General features: G+C 36.7%; 2 protein-coding genes across 2 annotated transcripts; both read left to right on the forward strand.

Annotated features, from left to right (window-relative positions):
- The first annotated feature begins 1,599 nt into the window (after positions 1 to 1,599).
- On the forward strand, positions 1,600 to 2,523 carry Or5h25d (olfactory receptor family 5 subfamily H member 25D). Its single transcript, NM_001001107.1, has one exon. It carries the CDS (start codon positions 1,600 to 1,602, stop codon positions 2,521 to 2,523), a length of 924 nt encoding a protein of 307 aa, NP_001001107.1.
- Positions 2,524 to 12,548: 10,025 nt separating this feature from the next.
- Positions 12,549 to 13,472, forward strand: Or5h24 (olfactory receptor family 5 subfamily H member 24). The gene has a single exon (NM_001001108.1). The coding sequence runs from the start codon at positions 12,549 to 12,551 to the stop codon at positions 13,470 to 13,472; it is 924 nt and encodes a 307-aa protein (NP_001001108.1).
- Positions 13,473 to 15,822: the final 2,350 nt, after the last annotated feature.

The following is a 15,822-nucleotide window of genomic DNA, read 5'->3' on the forward strand; positions in this document are numbered from 1 at the left end:
CCTTACAGAAGCTTTTCAAGTTTATGAGCTTCAATCTGTATAAAAGCTTTTTCTTAAGTGTCCTACAGTTAAAAGACTAAAATAGTCAGAGGCCACAAAACACTTGCAAATTCTCCTCCATAGTTTTTAGAACACATAGCATCACAGCATAGTCATCTCATTTCCACCATTTGCTATTTTCTGATCACATGAAAAAAAATACTTTCAGCATGCCATTAAAATGTTCTTGTATTTTCTCCTGAGTTCAGGGTTTATTAATCAAATAAAACTAGCCCAGGACAAAGTGCTGTGAACGTTTGAATTCTTGAAAAGAAATCAATCACATTTCAGATATCAAACACAGAGATCTCCAGGGTGTGCTTGGCCATTTTCAGTCATTAAAATACTTTTATTCTTAACACTCAGGGATCTCTTGTCACTTACCCCCAAAGATTCTTTCCTTTGCCTTCTGACAGCATATTAATCTGTTTTATTCTTAATAGCTTTCATGCATTAAAACCACATTCTTCAAATATCTCATTCAGTTCCGGTTTGTATTATTACTGTGTCTTTCCTTTGGTTTTTCTTTGATAACATGGTCTCGTGAAATGATTGGTTTTTACACAGATATTCTGTGGGGATCATAGTAATTGGCTGGTAAAACATGGTCACAAGAAGAATAGAGCTAGGTCATTAATGTTAAACCTTCAGTAAACTGATGCTACTAAGTGTATCATTCATGTTCAGTTATTAGGGCCAAAAGACTAGTGTATCTTAATTGTGAAACCCATTTTGAAAAGACCATATTCATAGTCACCAAATGCTATTTACATCCCATTGGATGTGGTGTGTCGCAGTATAACAGTGGGTTGATATTACAAGTTCTTTCAAATTTATCACTTTGTTTCCTAGTTATTTGTGAGGTCCAGTCACATATGTTTCAATAACTGTATTTGCATTCAATTGCACATGAGGATATTTTATAAAGGTTGCCCAGTAGATTATTATTTATAAAGTCCTAAACAACTTATGATCTTAAAATCTACAATTTGAATATATGTTCCCAGACACTCTGCAGGACACAGAAGATGCTAGGTACACAAAGTTTTCTATACTACTGACATCTAATTTCCTTACCAGAAAATATTTTCTCCACTTCCTTATAATAAATTTTGAAAGACATTTCCAAGCTACTATGTTGTAATATTTCACTTTATTAAAGTATTTGAATTGACTAAGACCCTTCAGTTTAATTCACTGTACAATCTAGATTCTTAAAACATATCTTGCCTTGATTATGACCCTGTAACAGAAGCACAACATTCAAACATAACCACTGTGTAATTTCATATATTTCACAAAAATTTAAAACCTATCTTTTCTTTCACTATATTAATGAGTTCAAGATTTCTATGGGAAAAATGAATTGAAATAATAGCTTCACTCAGAAGAAAAGTTTTTATTGTATATTGTGATATTAAATGAGATATGGTGGTCTTCCTGATAAGTACACAGTTGTGTTTTAAATTTGACTATCCAACATTTTACTTTACAAATTTTAGTGACTGCTGTGTGCATTAATCATTTTTCCTTTCAGGGACATCTACTGAGGACATAGGGATGGAGAACACAACTCTGCTCATTCAGTTTGTCCTCACGGGACTTGTTCATTTACCCCAGTGGAAAATCCCCCTGTTCCTGCTGTTCTTGGTCATCTATCTCATCACCATTGTGGGCAACCTTGGTCTGATCACTCTCATCTGGAATGACCCTCACCTTCACATCCCCATGTACTTATTTCTTGGGAGTTTAGCATTTGTGGATACTTGGTTATCCTCCACAGTGACACCAAAGATGCTACAAGACATTTTTGCCAAGAGTAAACTGATCTCTTTCTCTGGATGCATGACACAATGTTTTTCATTTGTAATGAGTGCAACCACAGAATGTTTTCTCTTGGCAGTAATGGCCTATGATCGTTATGTAGCCATATGCAAACCTTTACTCTACCCAGTCATCATGACAAATAGGCTCTGTGTACATTTTTTAACATTGTCCCTGGTAGGTGGATTTATCCATGCCTTAATTCATGAAGGCTTTTTATTCAAACTAATTTTCCGTAATTCTAACATTATATACCACTTTTATTGTGATATTATACCACTGTTAAAGATTTCCTGTAATGACCCTTCTCTCAATTACCTGATGCTTTTTATTTTCTCTGGCTCGATTCAGGTATTCACCATTACAACCATTCTTGTCTCTTATACACTTGTTCTGTTTTCAATCCTAAAGCAGAAATCCATCAAAAGCATTAAGAAAGCTTTTTCCACCTGTGGAGCCCATCTCCTCTCTGTGTCTTTGTACTATGGCCCACTTCTATTCATGTATGTGCGTCCTGCACCTCCACAGGTAGATGATCAGGATATGATGGACTCTGTATTTTATACAATCATAATTCCTGTACTGAATCCAATTGTCTACAGTTTGAGGAATAAGCAAGTTAAGAAATCCCTGGCAAAATTTTTGAAAAGAAATACTTAGATTTCACATTATTATCGGTTGTGCTCTTTTTAAAACATGGTAAACTTTTGCAGGTTGATGTGGCTACTTTTTGTACATTGTCAAAATGTTTTGAAAATGAACCTAACCTAGAAATCTTGTTGTGGTCATTGTTGTTGTTCTTGTTGCTGTTGTTGTTCTTTTGTATGTGTGTGTATGTTATGTAGGCATTCTTATTTGTGAATTGTTATGTTTGATCATGGAAACTTTTGCAGAGGCCTGAGGATGTCCAGCTTAATTACTCTTATTTTCTTAAAAGAGTGTCTTTCACTGAGCCTGGAACTATAATTTTAACTTGCTAATTACAGTTTCCACCCTCCTCATCACTGAAATTGCAAGCCTGTGTGGAACCATGATCTGCTTTCATTGGAAATCCTTCCCGTACTCACATTTGGATATCATGTTGCTAATGGTGCACCCACAATTTTTTATTGAGCAGCTACTGCTCTTTCCAAGTATACATAACCCAGTCCCCCAGACATAGCATTAAGTGAACTCTTGTTTATGTGTCCATTTCTTTAAAAAAATATATGAAGTGATTTTTTTCAATTATCCAAAGACTTAGTATAATAAAATAAATACAACAAAAATCAAATTAAAACTCTTTAACAGGTTTGTATGTTATTTATTATGACATCATAAGTACATTAGCTGTTGTAATAGATTAGTTTGTATAAAAATAATATGTATATGATGTCAATGACAATTTGGAGAATCATAGAACACTTCCCTGTTTTGATGAGGCAATGCTATGTCTCTGTAAACACATGCAGATCTTTTATTAAATTCTGTGGGGAAATGATGATTCATCCAACAATTTCACCTGTGTTTTCCTCAATGAAGGACAAAGACATAGGAGTACAAGTGTAAGGTTAAGACTGGGCGGGTTGTCAAAGCATGCTCTGTGGTCAGTGTGCTTGGGAAGGTGAAGACAGGCTCACTTAGCCCATCATCTGTGTTGTCTTTGACATTCTCTGCAGTTCTGTTCTGTGTCTTATAAGCATCTAGGAAGTGTCAGTCAATCAAAATATTAGCGGTTTTTATGAAAAAAAATGGGAGGTTTTTTTTTTTTTGAGGAAATGTAGCAGTAGAAGATGGGAAATTGATCCCAAATAGCTTAGATTTTATAATAGGAAATTAACTAGGATTTAAATGGGTTATCTAAGGGTTATTAGAGGGTACAGTTGAAGAAACCATATTCTAAATGTATATAGGTTAAACTCAAGTAGTTGTAAGATACAGTGTCATAGTCAATAGTTGTTGTTGTTGTTGTTTGTTTTGTTTCATTTTTGTTTTTGTCTGTTTGTTTTGGCCAGGTGTGAAAAGAGGAAATTACACTCTACTCCTATGTGTATAAGCACTGAAAAACATTTTTTTGCAATGTTACAACCTTCTCTTTTTAACTCTTTCTACGACGTGGTTTTTGATTAAATCTTTCTTGAATAAATTTTAGTGGAATTTTATTGCTAATATATATGGACATGTAAAGATACAGTGATGTAAATATGTATGTATTTGTGTGAATTCAGAGTTTATATGTTATGTGATCTTGTCCGTGAGACTGACTGTATTTTTAGACATATTAAAGCATATTAGTTTCCCACATCCTATGTTTGTACACCTTGGAAATGTCTGAGGTTCTTTCATAAGACAGAAATTCTTATTCTGCCTTTTGGAACTATTGACAGGTTTTGTGAACTTTAACCTATGGGTCATATGGAAGATATTTTTAATAAACGCATCCGGTCGAAAAAGATTATGAGACTCTGAAACCACTCTTTTGCCCCATTTTTGTTCTTTAGACATGAAATGAACAGTTTTGTCTCCCAGTGCAAGTGGACTGTGGTGCAAGTCTCATAAGAGAAGGTTAACAACATACTGAAACCTCTGAACTGCAAGACACAGGGAACCTTTCTTTTGATGAGTTGATTTATCGTGGCTTTCTTTTTCTATTTGTGGAAACCTAGGTCTAATTTAAACACGAAATTATACACATTTTTAAGGAAATGGCCAATTTGATAAATTTTATATAGCACTTATTATAATCTCAAAGAGTATATTGCTAATTTAAAGTCTTTAAGAGCTTATTTATTGTTCATGGTTACATTTGACCTTGCAACATACTTAATTTTGGCTACATTCTTGTTTAGATTACAGTTTAAAGTATTAAAACACTTTCCACTTTTTGCCACACTCAGTATTGTGCTTTGTAGACAACAAACTTTAAAGAAGGATTCATGAAATTAAAATTAATACTTCATATGAAGAAGGAAATAAAAATCTATGGCTCCTCTTGATAATATAACGATCATAGGCAGAATGTTGGATTGGCATAGATGCATCCAGTCTACTTGTCTTAAGTCTTTATGGCAAACAAAAGCAGCATATACTTATAAAATAGTATTCCTCTTATAATTAAACATTCCTCTTTGTGTGTGTGTGTGTGTGTGTGTGTGTTTGTGTGTGTGCGTGTGTGAGGAAGCTATTCAATCTTAATATTGTTTGATAAAAAACATATTTTAACAAATATCATTATTGTTTTTATTTTGGATTTCAAGTTTATAAGATAAGAGCAGGTCTTATAATCCCTAATAGAATACTCAAAGCTGCAGGAAAGCAATGTCCAAACTGCTCTGAGTTCAAATAGTGCACAACTTCAGTGTTATGTTCAGAAACCATTGTTGCCTTGAAGTCATGCACCACCTTTGACTCTTTAATCTCTTCATTCCCTATCCTGCTATGATCTCTGAGAAATAAGCACCATAGTATGATATAGGTGCCCCATGAAGGGGGCAAATATTATAGTCTGTTATTCCCTATCCCTCAACCAGTTGTGTGAGTCCATGATACTTTTCCATCTAAACCAAAAAGTATTTTTTCCGATCAGGACTGAGAAATGCATTCATCTGTAGAAGTAACAATAAATCACTAGGACTCAGTGTAATACTATGACCATTTAGGACAACAATAGTAGTAGATTCTTCCCCTAGGGCCTATGATCTGCCTACAGGTACTAGGTACAAGGTAATAATGACAGGTATGAGTTTTGATACATGGAATCATGAATGTGCCTTTGGTATGATAAAATAGTATTCATACCATTATTGTACAGGTGTGCATGTCTTATCAGATTGGTTGTAATTATAGCTGCAAATGTTCACTGATCAAGACTGATAATTATCTTTCTCCTAGAGCAGTATATGTAGCATCTTTCAGAACAGTGAAGTGTAGCTGGAAGATTTGAAGCATCCAGGTGTGTATAGCCAAATTTCTCAATATTCTGTGATGTTATTATGTGGTATTTTCAGCAGTTTGGTTTTACCATATTCTTGGGTTAACCAAAGCCATGGCAATAGCCTTTAATCTTTGCAGATCTATGGGACCTCACTGTTCAAGAACTCCAAGAATGGGTAAACAGTTACCCGCAATGGAATTTTTATTTTCTAGCCTGTGGTGTTTAATAGGAGCCTTGTCAATCCATTATAGGGTAATATGGTAACTCACTTAAAGAACCCCCTCTTTCTCTTTACTTTCTAAGAACTCTAATAAATGAATAGAAATCATGGGAGGAATACCATTCATGATAGCCTTAAGATATTACTCATCTTTTATATAAATACTGACACAAACATTTATGATTTTCCTCTTTTTTCTTTTTTTTATTGGATATTTTCTTTATTCTTCAAATTTTGTTTCCTTTTCTGGCTTCCCCTCTAAAACACCTCCATCTCTTGCCACAACCCCTGCCTACATAAGGGTGCTTCCCCACCCTTCCGCCCACTCCCTCTTGCCTCCCCACACTGGTCTTCTTCTACACTGGAGCATTGAGCCTTTCCAGGACCAAGGGTCGCTCCTCCCATCTGACAAGGCCATCCGCTGCTACATATGTGGTTGTAGCCATGGGTTGCTCCATGTGTACTATTTCATTGGTGGTTTAGTTTCTGGAAGATCTGGGGTATCGGATTCATTAATATTGCTGTTCTTCATATGGGGTTGAAAACCCTTTCTGTTACCACAGTCCTTTCCCTAGCTCCTCTATTGGGGACCCCATTCTCAGTCCAATAGTTTCTGCTGAGCATCCACCTCTGTAATTATCAGGCTATGGCAGAGCCTCTCAAGTGACTGCTATATCAGACTCCCGTCAGCTGGCACTTCTTGGCATCCCCAATAGTGACTGGCTTTGGTGACTGCATATGGGATGGATCCCCATGTGTAGTAGTCTTTTCTCCATTCTTTGTCTTCACATTTCCTCCTGTGAGTATTTTGTTCCCTCTTCTAAGACGTACTGAAGCATTCATACTTTTGTCTTTCTTTTTCTTGAGCTCCATGTGGGCTGTAAATTTTATCTTGGGTATTCCGAGCTTTTTGGCTAGTATCCACTTTTCAGTGAGTACATATCATGTGTGTTTTCTTTTGATTTGGTTCTTTTGATTTTATAGTTCCATCTATTTGCCTAAGAATTTCATGAATTCATTTTTTAATAGCTAAGTAGTACTCCATTACTACTCTCATGTAGCACTCTCTATTTCCATTCTTCCATTGAAGGACATCTGGGTTCTTTCCAGCTTCTGGCTATTATAAATAAGGCTGCTATGAACATAGTGGAGCACGTGTCGTGGTTATATGCCCAGAAGTGGTGCACCTGGGTCCTCAGGTAGTACTATGTCCAATTTTCTGAAGAACTGCCAGACTTATTTCCAGAGTGGTTGTACCAGCTTTCAATCCTGCCAAAAACGGGAGTGTTCCTCATTCTTCACATCCTCTCCAGCATGTGATGTCACCTGAGATTTTGATCTTTGCCAGTCTAACAGGTTTCACGTAGAATCTCATGGTTGTTTTGATTTGGATTTCCCTCATGGATATTGATGCAAAAATACTCAATAAAATTCTAGCAAGTGGAATCAAAGAATACGTCACAATGATCATCCATGATGATGCAATAGGCTTCATCCCAGGGTTGCAATGATGGTTCAATGTGTAGAAATCCATCAACTTAATCCACTATGTAAACAAACTCAAAGGAAAAATACCACAGGATCATTTGATTAGCTGCTGAGAAAGCAGTTGACAAAATTGAATACCCCTTCATGGGTGTCTTGGGAAGATCAGTAAGTCAATCCCCATACCTAAACATGGTAAAAGCAATATAGAGCAAACTAATAGTCAACATAAAACTAAATGAAGAGAAACTTGAAGCAATTACACTAAAATAAGAGGCTAGACAAGGCTACCCATTCTCTCCCTACCTATTCAGTATAGTACTTGAAGTCCTAGCCAGAGCAATTAGACAATAAAAGGAGGTCAAAGGAATACAAATTGGAAAGGAAGAAGTTGAAATATCACTATTTGCAGATGATGTGATAGTATACTTAAAAGACCTCACAAATTCCATCAGTGAACTCCTAAGCCTGATGAACTGCTTCCGCAATGTCACTGGATATAAAATTAACTGAAACAAATCAGTAGCCTTCCTCTACTCAAACGTTAAACAGTCTGAGAAAGAAATTAGTGAAAGGACACCCTTTCCAATGGTCACAAGTAATATAAAATACATTATTGTGACTCTAACCAAACAAGTAAAAGATTTGTATGACAAAAAATTCAAGTTTCTGAAGGAAGAAATCAAGAATATCTCAGAAGATGGAAAGACCTCCCATACTCTGGATTGACAGGATTAATATGGTAAAAGTGGCCATCTTCCTGACACAGATGTTGATATAAGTAAAACCAGTAACCTAAATCACCAGACCAGTTTTAACTTGCTATGGTGTCCACCAAATGTCTTGTATGTCAGATAACCCCTAATTCATTATAGGAAAGTCAGGTCTCATGGACACATGGTAGCCTGAGTTTGCACATTCAGGTTCGGTGAAGGCCTATGATGAGTGCAGGTTGTTTCCCAAAGCTCACTATTCCAACCAAGGATTTCAGGGGTTTGTTGTATCCACAAAACTTGTCAGTAGCCTCAAACAGTGTCTCCTTCAGCTGTTCCTTTCTGGAGCAACAATGGAGTTGGTAAGTCACAGGATCACAGCACTTTGTACAGCTGGTTAGGTTTGCTCTATTCATCTTTTTGTTCCCCTTTATCTAAGTTACACACAAAAGTGTTGAGTTTTCTAACACTTTTCTGTTTTTAATTTTTTATTATATATTTCTTTGCTAGTATTTCAAAGGTTATTCCCCTTCCCGGTTTCCTGTTCATAAGCACCCATTCCCTCCCCTTCCCTTCCCCCATATGGGTATTCTCCCTATAAATCCCCCTTATTGCCCACCCCCATATCCCCCTGCATTGGGGGTCCAACCTTGGCAAGACCAAGAGCTTTCCCTTCCACTCCTGCCCCAACAAGGCTATTCTCTGCTACATAGGCAGTTGGAGCCCTGGGTCAGTCCATGTATAGTCTTTCAGTAGTGTTCTAACACTTTTCAAATGGGATAGTGTAAAAAGAACAACGGAGGCTAATACACATTTAATACTTCTGTGATGTTTGCCACTTTTTGATGTGAAGAAGTTCTGGATACAGTAGGTATATCTGTCTCTGTCACTGTCCTTATCTCCTCCCTCTTGTCCATCTCTCCCTCCTTTCTTCCCTCCTTCTCGCCTTCCTCCGCCCTCTCTCCTCTTTCTTTGCCTACCTCACTTCTTTTCTTTCTTCCTCCCTCTGTTACCTTATGGCTTCTCACCTACACATATGAAATAATAAACTCCTCTCGGCAGCATAACTCTTTGGTCTCTGAATTTCATTTGTTGAAATTTCTTGACCCAAACCTGAAAGCCCAAAGCAGTTTCAAAAATCATTGAGTTTTCGAAGATCCTATACTCGAAAACCAGGCTCACTAAGAGCTGAGAAAGGTTCTTTCACTCTAGTAGACAGCCCTATATTATCTGTATCCGGACCTAAAAATTAATTATTGTCTAAACCAGGAGTGTCACTAGTGATGAGAAATAGTATTACAAGGGCTGATTTCACCTCTTCAAGCTGGGATTAGGCACTGTCTATGGATATTCAGAGTGTAAAAATCTGTGATGCTCATGGAGCCATTTGGACTCATTACTTGTGTCAAATCCACATTGAACAGCAGGGCAGCGCTGCACTTTGTGCTCAGGGAATACTTGTGATCTCAAGTGAGACTTTCAGTTCTCCTCTCAGGGCTGCCATTGGTTGATCTTGAGGCACAGGAAAATATACAGTTAGCAGTTTTCCCCCTGCATTTATGGAATAAAAGCTTCGAAACACCACAGCCATAAAAACTGCCACCAGGCTTCCGATATCTGTACACTGCTAAGTTCTTGGCTGCTTTCAAAATCCCAACACTTTAAAGACCTCTACAACCTCTCTCACAATATGGGTAAGAGAGATGATTTATGCCATAATATGAACCCATTGTCTGAAGAGTTAAATGCTCTTTAAATTGTGGTTGATATATGTTTAGTTTACCAGAACTCAGGTTGGTATAAAATAAATTAAGAACAATAAATGATTATTGATTAATTTTTGTTCACAAATACGCAGAAGAAAAATAGTTTAGCAATTATTTGTTTTGTTAGTGGTGTTATATTGTATATTGAGCAGTAAATTCAGTTTTCTTGAGCTAAGATATTGATTTTAAAGACCTAAGTAACTATTGTTCTTATATATGAATTTCTTCTCATAATTCCAATAAAAGTGATTACTTTCTGTATTTAATTAAAATCTTTAAGACTGGTTACTTAAATAAAATTCCCCTATATTATTAAGCTCGGAGACTTTCTCTATGTGAAAGAGAGAAAGACTCCCACATGTGAGAGCAACAAGTAGAGGCTGTATGTTTCACGAAGGAATAAATAGTTGATATATAAATAAGCACATTTGTGGCTTCATGTAAAGAAATACATTCCACACAATACTTCACTTAATGACTGAAAATATTAACATCCTATGTATCTCTTGTATAAGGATTAAATGTTTGTCATAATCTTACTCTGCCAGACAAAAAAACAATATTGATGAAAATGCTATCAAATAAAACCAGAAAGATATCTAAAGAACAGTTCTAACTTTAGTTTCAACATCATAAAGTATGGTTTAAATATGCAAAGAACTATGAGTCAAACATGTATGTGGGTTACTGTAGTACATGATTTGTGACACACAATTTATCCAATGCCTTTTAGAAGCACAAATTAATAGAGAAATGTATCTTAAATGTTTCAAAAGGAAAATGAAAAGTACTCAGAAGTGGCTGTAATCAAGCAATCAAAGAACAGCAGGGAGGAGAGAAGACAGACATCAGCATTGGCCTGGGGGGCTGTCCTGCATTCAGCTGCCATCCTTCCTGTGCTAGCCCTATTTTGTTGCTTCACATTTACTCTGTTCATTGTGTTTTTATGAGACTCCAGTTCTCTTTCAAATTTTCATGCATGAAATTTCCCTTTCCTGCACTTTTTCTCCTCTTGACATCTCCTTTTTATCCTCTCTGATTCATTTATCAAACAAGTTTCACAGTTATCAGTTTGTAAATTACAAATGGGCAAACAAGCAGTTCACAGCTTGCCCCACTCTCTTTGGCTCTCCCAGAGCAACTTTCTTCACTGTGGAATTCTTGCTGCCACTCACTCAGTTACTGCAACTCTTTGACATTATCTACACTCTTAGCGAAGTCCCTACATTTCTTAATTTCAGCAACCAGGGATCTCTACTGCTTATTCTACTAGAGCATTGTTTTGACAGTAAAATTTTATTTGGTAATTCTTAATATCTGTCTTTCAGGCCATAATCCTCAACTCCCTAGTTGAATGTAGATTTGTATGTTTTATGGATTAGTTATTTTTTAAATTGTCCACATTTTGAGTATGGGGATCACAGGCATGTATGACTTTGATCAGGGTTTTTCTGTTCATTTTCCCCTTATTTTAAAAATTTATTTATTCATTTTACCTCTCAATATCAGCCCTTTCTCTCTTCCCCATACCCACTCAAGCAAGTTCTTCCCCACATTCTACCTTCCCTTCTTTTTTCTGAGACTTTTAAGATGGGGAATCCCCCTTCTGTGTGTCACCTTATACACTAATACCCTCCACTCCACTCCCACTCCCACCCCATGCCTACCTCTGTACATCAAGTTGCTGAAGGACTAGGCACACCCTCTCTTACAGAAGCCAAACAATGCTATCTATTTTGGTGTGTAGGATCCACAGGTAGGCAGGCAGGCAACAGGCCTGCTCCAGTTTTGGGGGAACCTATATGAAGACTGAGCTGCTCATCTGCTACATGCAGAGATCTTAGGTCCACCTTGTGCTTGCTTTTTGGTTGGTGATTCAGTATCTGAGAGCCTTCCAGGGTCCAGGTTATTGAGTCCCTGTCCTCTTCAGGTTTTCAACCCTTCTCCCAAGTCCTCCCTAGGACTCCCCAAGCTTCATCTAAGGTTTGGCTGTGAGTCTTAACATTGCTTTCCATTGGCTGCTAGGTGGAGCCTCTCAGAGGTTTTCTTTCTTATCTTTCCTTTGATTCTAACTTGACTCTGTTACAGAAATTGTTACAATGCAGTCGGAAGACAAGAAAAAACAAAAGGGAATCAAGAATGTCATTTAAGGCAGAACACCACACCCACAACACTTTATAGATAAAAGAAGTTGGATCACTCTGGAAGGTGCAGGGCCTAAATTCTCCACATTCTTGCTTGGAGGTTTTTTGTTCGGTTGTTTTTCTTTTAGTCTATGAGTTTTCATTTCTATCTTTTCATAAGAAAATCTAAGATGTGTACGATTGAGTGAACAAATCTGTAAAACACACACTCTGTCTAGCCAAGAGCCACGAAGTACAAGATGGGTAAAAATTAGTTTTATAGAGGCTTTTAGCTTCTACATAGCTCCTTCAAAAGCTATTTTTAAAAATAAATAAATAAAATGATATACTGATATGGTTATTAGTCTATATCAAATGTACTCTCCTAAAATTTGATTGATAAATCCTGGTGAACATTCTTTTTCATGTGTTTTATTTTAGGGGCTATCCATTGAGGATTCAGAAATGAAAAATTCAACTGTGTGGACAGAGTTTGTGCTTACAGGGCTCACAGAGTCTCCAGAGCTACAGAGGCCCTTGTTCTTGTTATTCTTGGTAATCTATCTCATCACTATAGCAGGGAACCTTGGTCTAATCGCTCTGATCTGGAGTGACTCTCACTTACATATACCTATGTACTTCTTTCTTGGTCATCTGGCTTTTGTGGATGCTTGTCTATCATCCACAGTGACACCGAAGATGTTACTCAATTTCTTACAGATGAGTAAGATGATTTCCTTCTCTGATTGCATGACACAATTTTTTTTCTTTGCCGTCTTTGTTACTACAGAATGCTTCTTGTTGGCAGCTATGGCTTATGATCGCTATGTAGCCATATGCAAACCTTTACTTTATCCAATGATTATGACTAATAGACTCTGCATATGTCTATTAGTCTTGTGTTTTGTAGGTGGATTTCTTCATTCTTCGATACACGAGGGATTTTTATTTCTATTAACCTTCTGCAATTCCAATATAGTACATCACTTTTACTGTGACATCATTCCATTGCTAAAGATTTCCTGCACTGACTCTACTCTTAATTTTCAACTGTTATTTGTTTTTGCTGGAATAGTTCAAGTCTTCACCATTGTGGTTGTTCTTTTTTCCTATACTCTAGTGCTGTTTACAATTTTGCAAAGGAAATCTCTCCAAGGTATAAGGAAGGCGTTCTCAACCTGTGGTGCCCATCTCTTATCTGTGTCTTTATACTATGGGCCTCTTCTCTTCATATATGTTTTCCCTATGTCTCAGGAAGCAGATGATCAAGATATCATAGTCTCTTTGCTTTATGCAGTCATAATTCCTGTGTTAAATCCAATTATCTATAGCCTGAGAAACAAGCAAGTCATGGATTCTCTGAGAAAAATATTTAAAAAAAGGGTTTAGACCTAACAAAGTACTTGCTTTTTATTTGGTATTATAATTGCCAAACTTTTCTCTGTATGTTTTTTAATGTTTTAAAGAAATGTTCAAAGAATTTTGAATTTTAATTTACTTCTCTTTCTTTGAAAATGGCTAAATAAAATTTTCAATCATTTTTATGAACTAAGATGATTTCTCTAATAATAAAGTACCTAAAATACTGTTGTCTGTGGGGGGTTGCTCTGTTTCACCATTTCCTCATGATATCTTGACTGATTTTTGGGGGCATAGGATCATGTATTCTGTGATAATATGTATAGACATACAATTTGATTTTTGTTTTGCTTTGTTTTACATGGGTCATAGTTAAGAAATTGCCTTAAGTATTAAAAAAAACTTTGGACTTTGCACTTTGACAATGTCGAGACTGTGAAATACTACAGGGCCTTTAAAACTGGAATAAATGCATTTTATATCTTAAGATGGTCATTAGCCTATGGGAGTAGGGGAGTAGCCAGTAGTGGTTTGGATGACAAATGTCCCTCCAGACTTCAGACATATGTATGCAAACACTTGGTCTCCAGTTGGTGATGCTGTCTGTGGATTTTATAGAAATTTTAGAAAAGAAATTTTGATGATAGTGTGTTTTAAAGATTATAACTTTGTCCCATTTTCACTTTATTCTGTTTTCTGATATGGTAATGAATTGTGGTCAAACCAAATTTTTGCTCTAACTGCCTGTTGTCATTTGTGCCCACCATTATGGATGCTAAATATCTGGAAGCATAAGCCAAAATAAACTCTTTCACAATTTGCTTTTGGTCATGAAATTTACAATAGTAACAGAAAATTAATATATACAGTTTTAAATAATTTTTAACATTTTTTCTTTTCTTTTTATTTTATTTTTAAATTTACATTTCAAATGTTATCCCCTTTCCAGGTTTCTTCTCCAGAAACCCACTATTTATATGAGGGGCTTCCCCACCAACACATCCATTCCCTCCCACCTCCCCACCCAGATATTCCCCTACACTGTGTAATTGAGCCTTGACAGGACCAAGGGCTTCTCTTCTCATTGATTCTCAACTAGATCATCCTCTGGTACATATGCAGCTGAAGCCATAGGTCCATCCCTGTGTACTCTTGGGATGGTGGTTTAGTTCATGAGAGCTCTAGGAGTCTGGCTGGTTGATATTGTTCTTCTGTGAGATTGGAAAACTCTTCAGTTCCTTCAGTCCTTTCTCTAACTCCTCCGTTGGACACCCTGTTCTCAGTTCAATGCTTGGCTGCCAGCATCCATCTCCATATTTGTCAGGTTATGGCGGAGCCTCTCAGGAGACAGCTATATCAGGCTCCTGTCAGCTCGCACTTCTTGGCATCTTCAATAATGTCTGGGTTTCGTGGCTGTATATTTGTGTGTGTGTGTTGTGTGTGTGTGTGTGTGTGTGTGTGTGTGTGTATTTGTATACATATATACACACCCTAAGTGTTCTTTTTTGATTGGGATAACTAACTCAGGTGTTATTTTCTAGTTGTATCCATTTGCTTAATGATTTCATGAAGCCATTGGTTTTAATAGCTAAGTAGTACTCCATTGTGTAGATGTAGTACCACATTTTCTGTGTCCATTTCTCTGTTGAAGGGCATCTGGGTTCTTTTCAGCTTCTGGCTATTATAAATAAGGCTTCTATGAACAGAGTGGAGCATATGTCCTTGCTATACATTGCTATACTGGGTGTATGCCCAGGAAAGGTATAGCTGGGTCCTCAAGTAATACTAATCCAATTTTCTGAGGAAGCATCTGATTGATTTCTAGAGTGGTTGTAACAAATTGAAATCCTACCAACAATGGAGCAGTGTTCCTTTTTCTCCACGTCCTCACCAGCATCTGTTGTCCCCAGAGCTTTTGATCTTAGCCGTTTTGACTTCTATGAGGTGGAATCTTAGGGTTGTTTTGATTTCCCTGATGACTAAGGATGTTGAACATTAATTTAGGTGCTTCTCAACCATTTGACATTACTCAGTTGAAAATTCTTTGATTAGCTCTGTACCCCATTTTTAATAGGATTATTTGATTCTCTGGAGTCTACCTCTTTTGAGTTCTTTGTATATATTGAATATTAGCCCTCTATCAGATGTAGGTTTGGTAAAGATCTTTTTCCAATCTGTTGGTTGCCATTTTGTCCTAATGACAGTGGCCTTTTGCCTATGAGGTCCCATTTGTCAATTTTTGATTTTAGAGCATATGAAATTTTTCCCTATGCCCATGTGCTCAAGTCTCTTCTCCACTTACTTTTCTATTAGTTTCAGTGTATCTAGTTTTCTGTGGAGGCCTTCATCTACTTGGATTTAAGCTTTGTACAAGGCAATA

The sequence above is a fragment of the Rattus norvegicus genome, chromosome 11, assembly GCF_036323735.1.
Source record: "Rattus norvegicus strain BN/NHsdMcwi chromosome 11, GRCr8, whole genome shotgun sequence".
Taxonomy (NCBI): domain Eukaryota; kingdom Metazoa; phylum Chordata; class Mammalia; order Rodentia; family Muridae; genus Rattus; species Rattus norvegicus.

Coding starts and splice junctions, on each gene's coding strand:
- Or5h25d (NM_001001107.1), top strand. CDS start 1,600: ATGGAGAACACAACTCTGCTCATTCAGTTTGTCCTCACGGGACTTGTT.
- Or5h24 (NM_001001108.1), top strand. CDS start 12,549: ATGAAAAATTCAACTGTGTGGACAGAGTTTGTGCTTACAGGGCTCACA.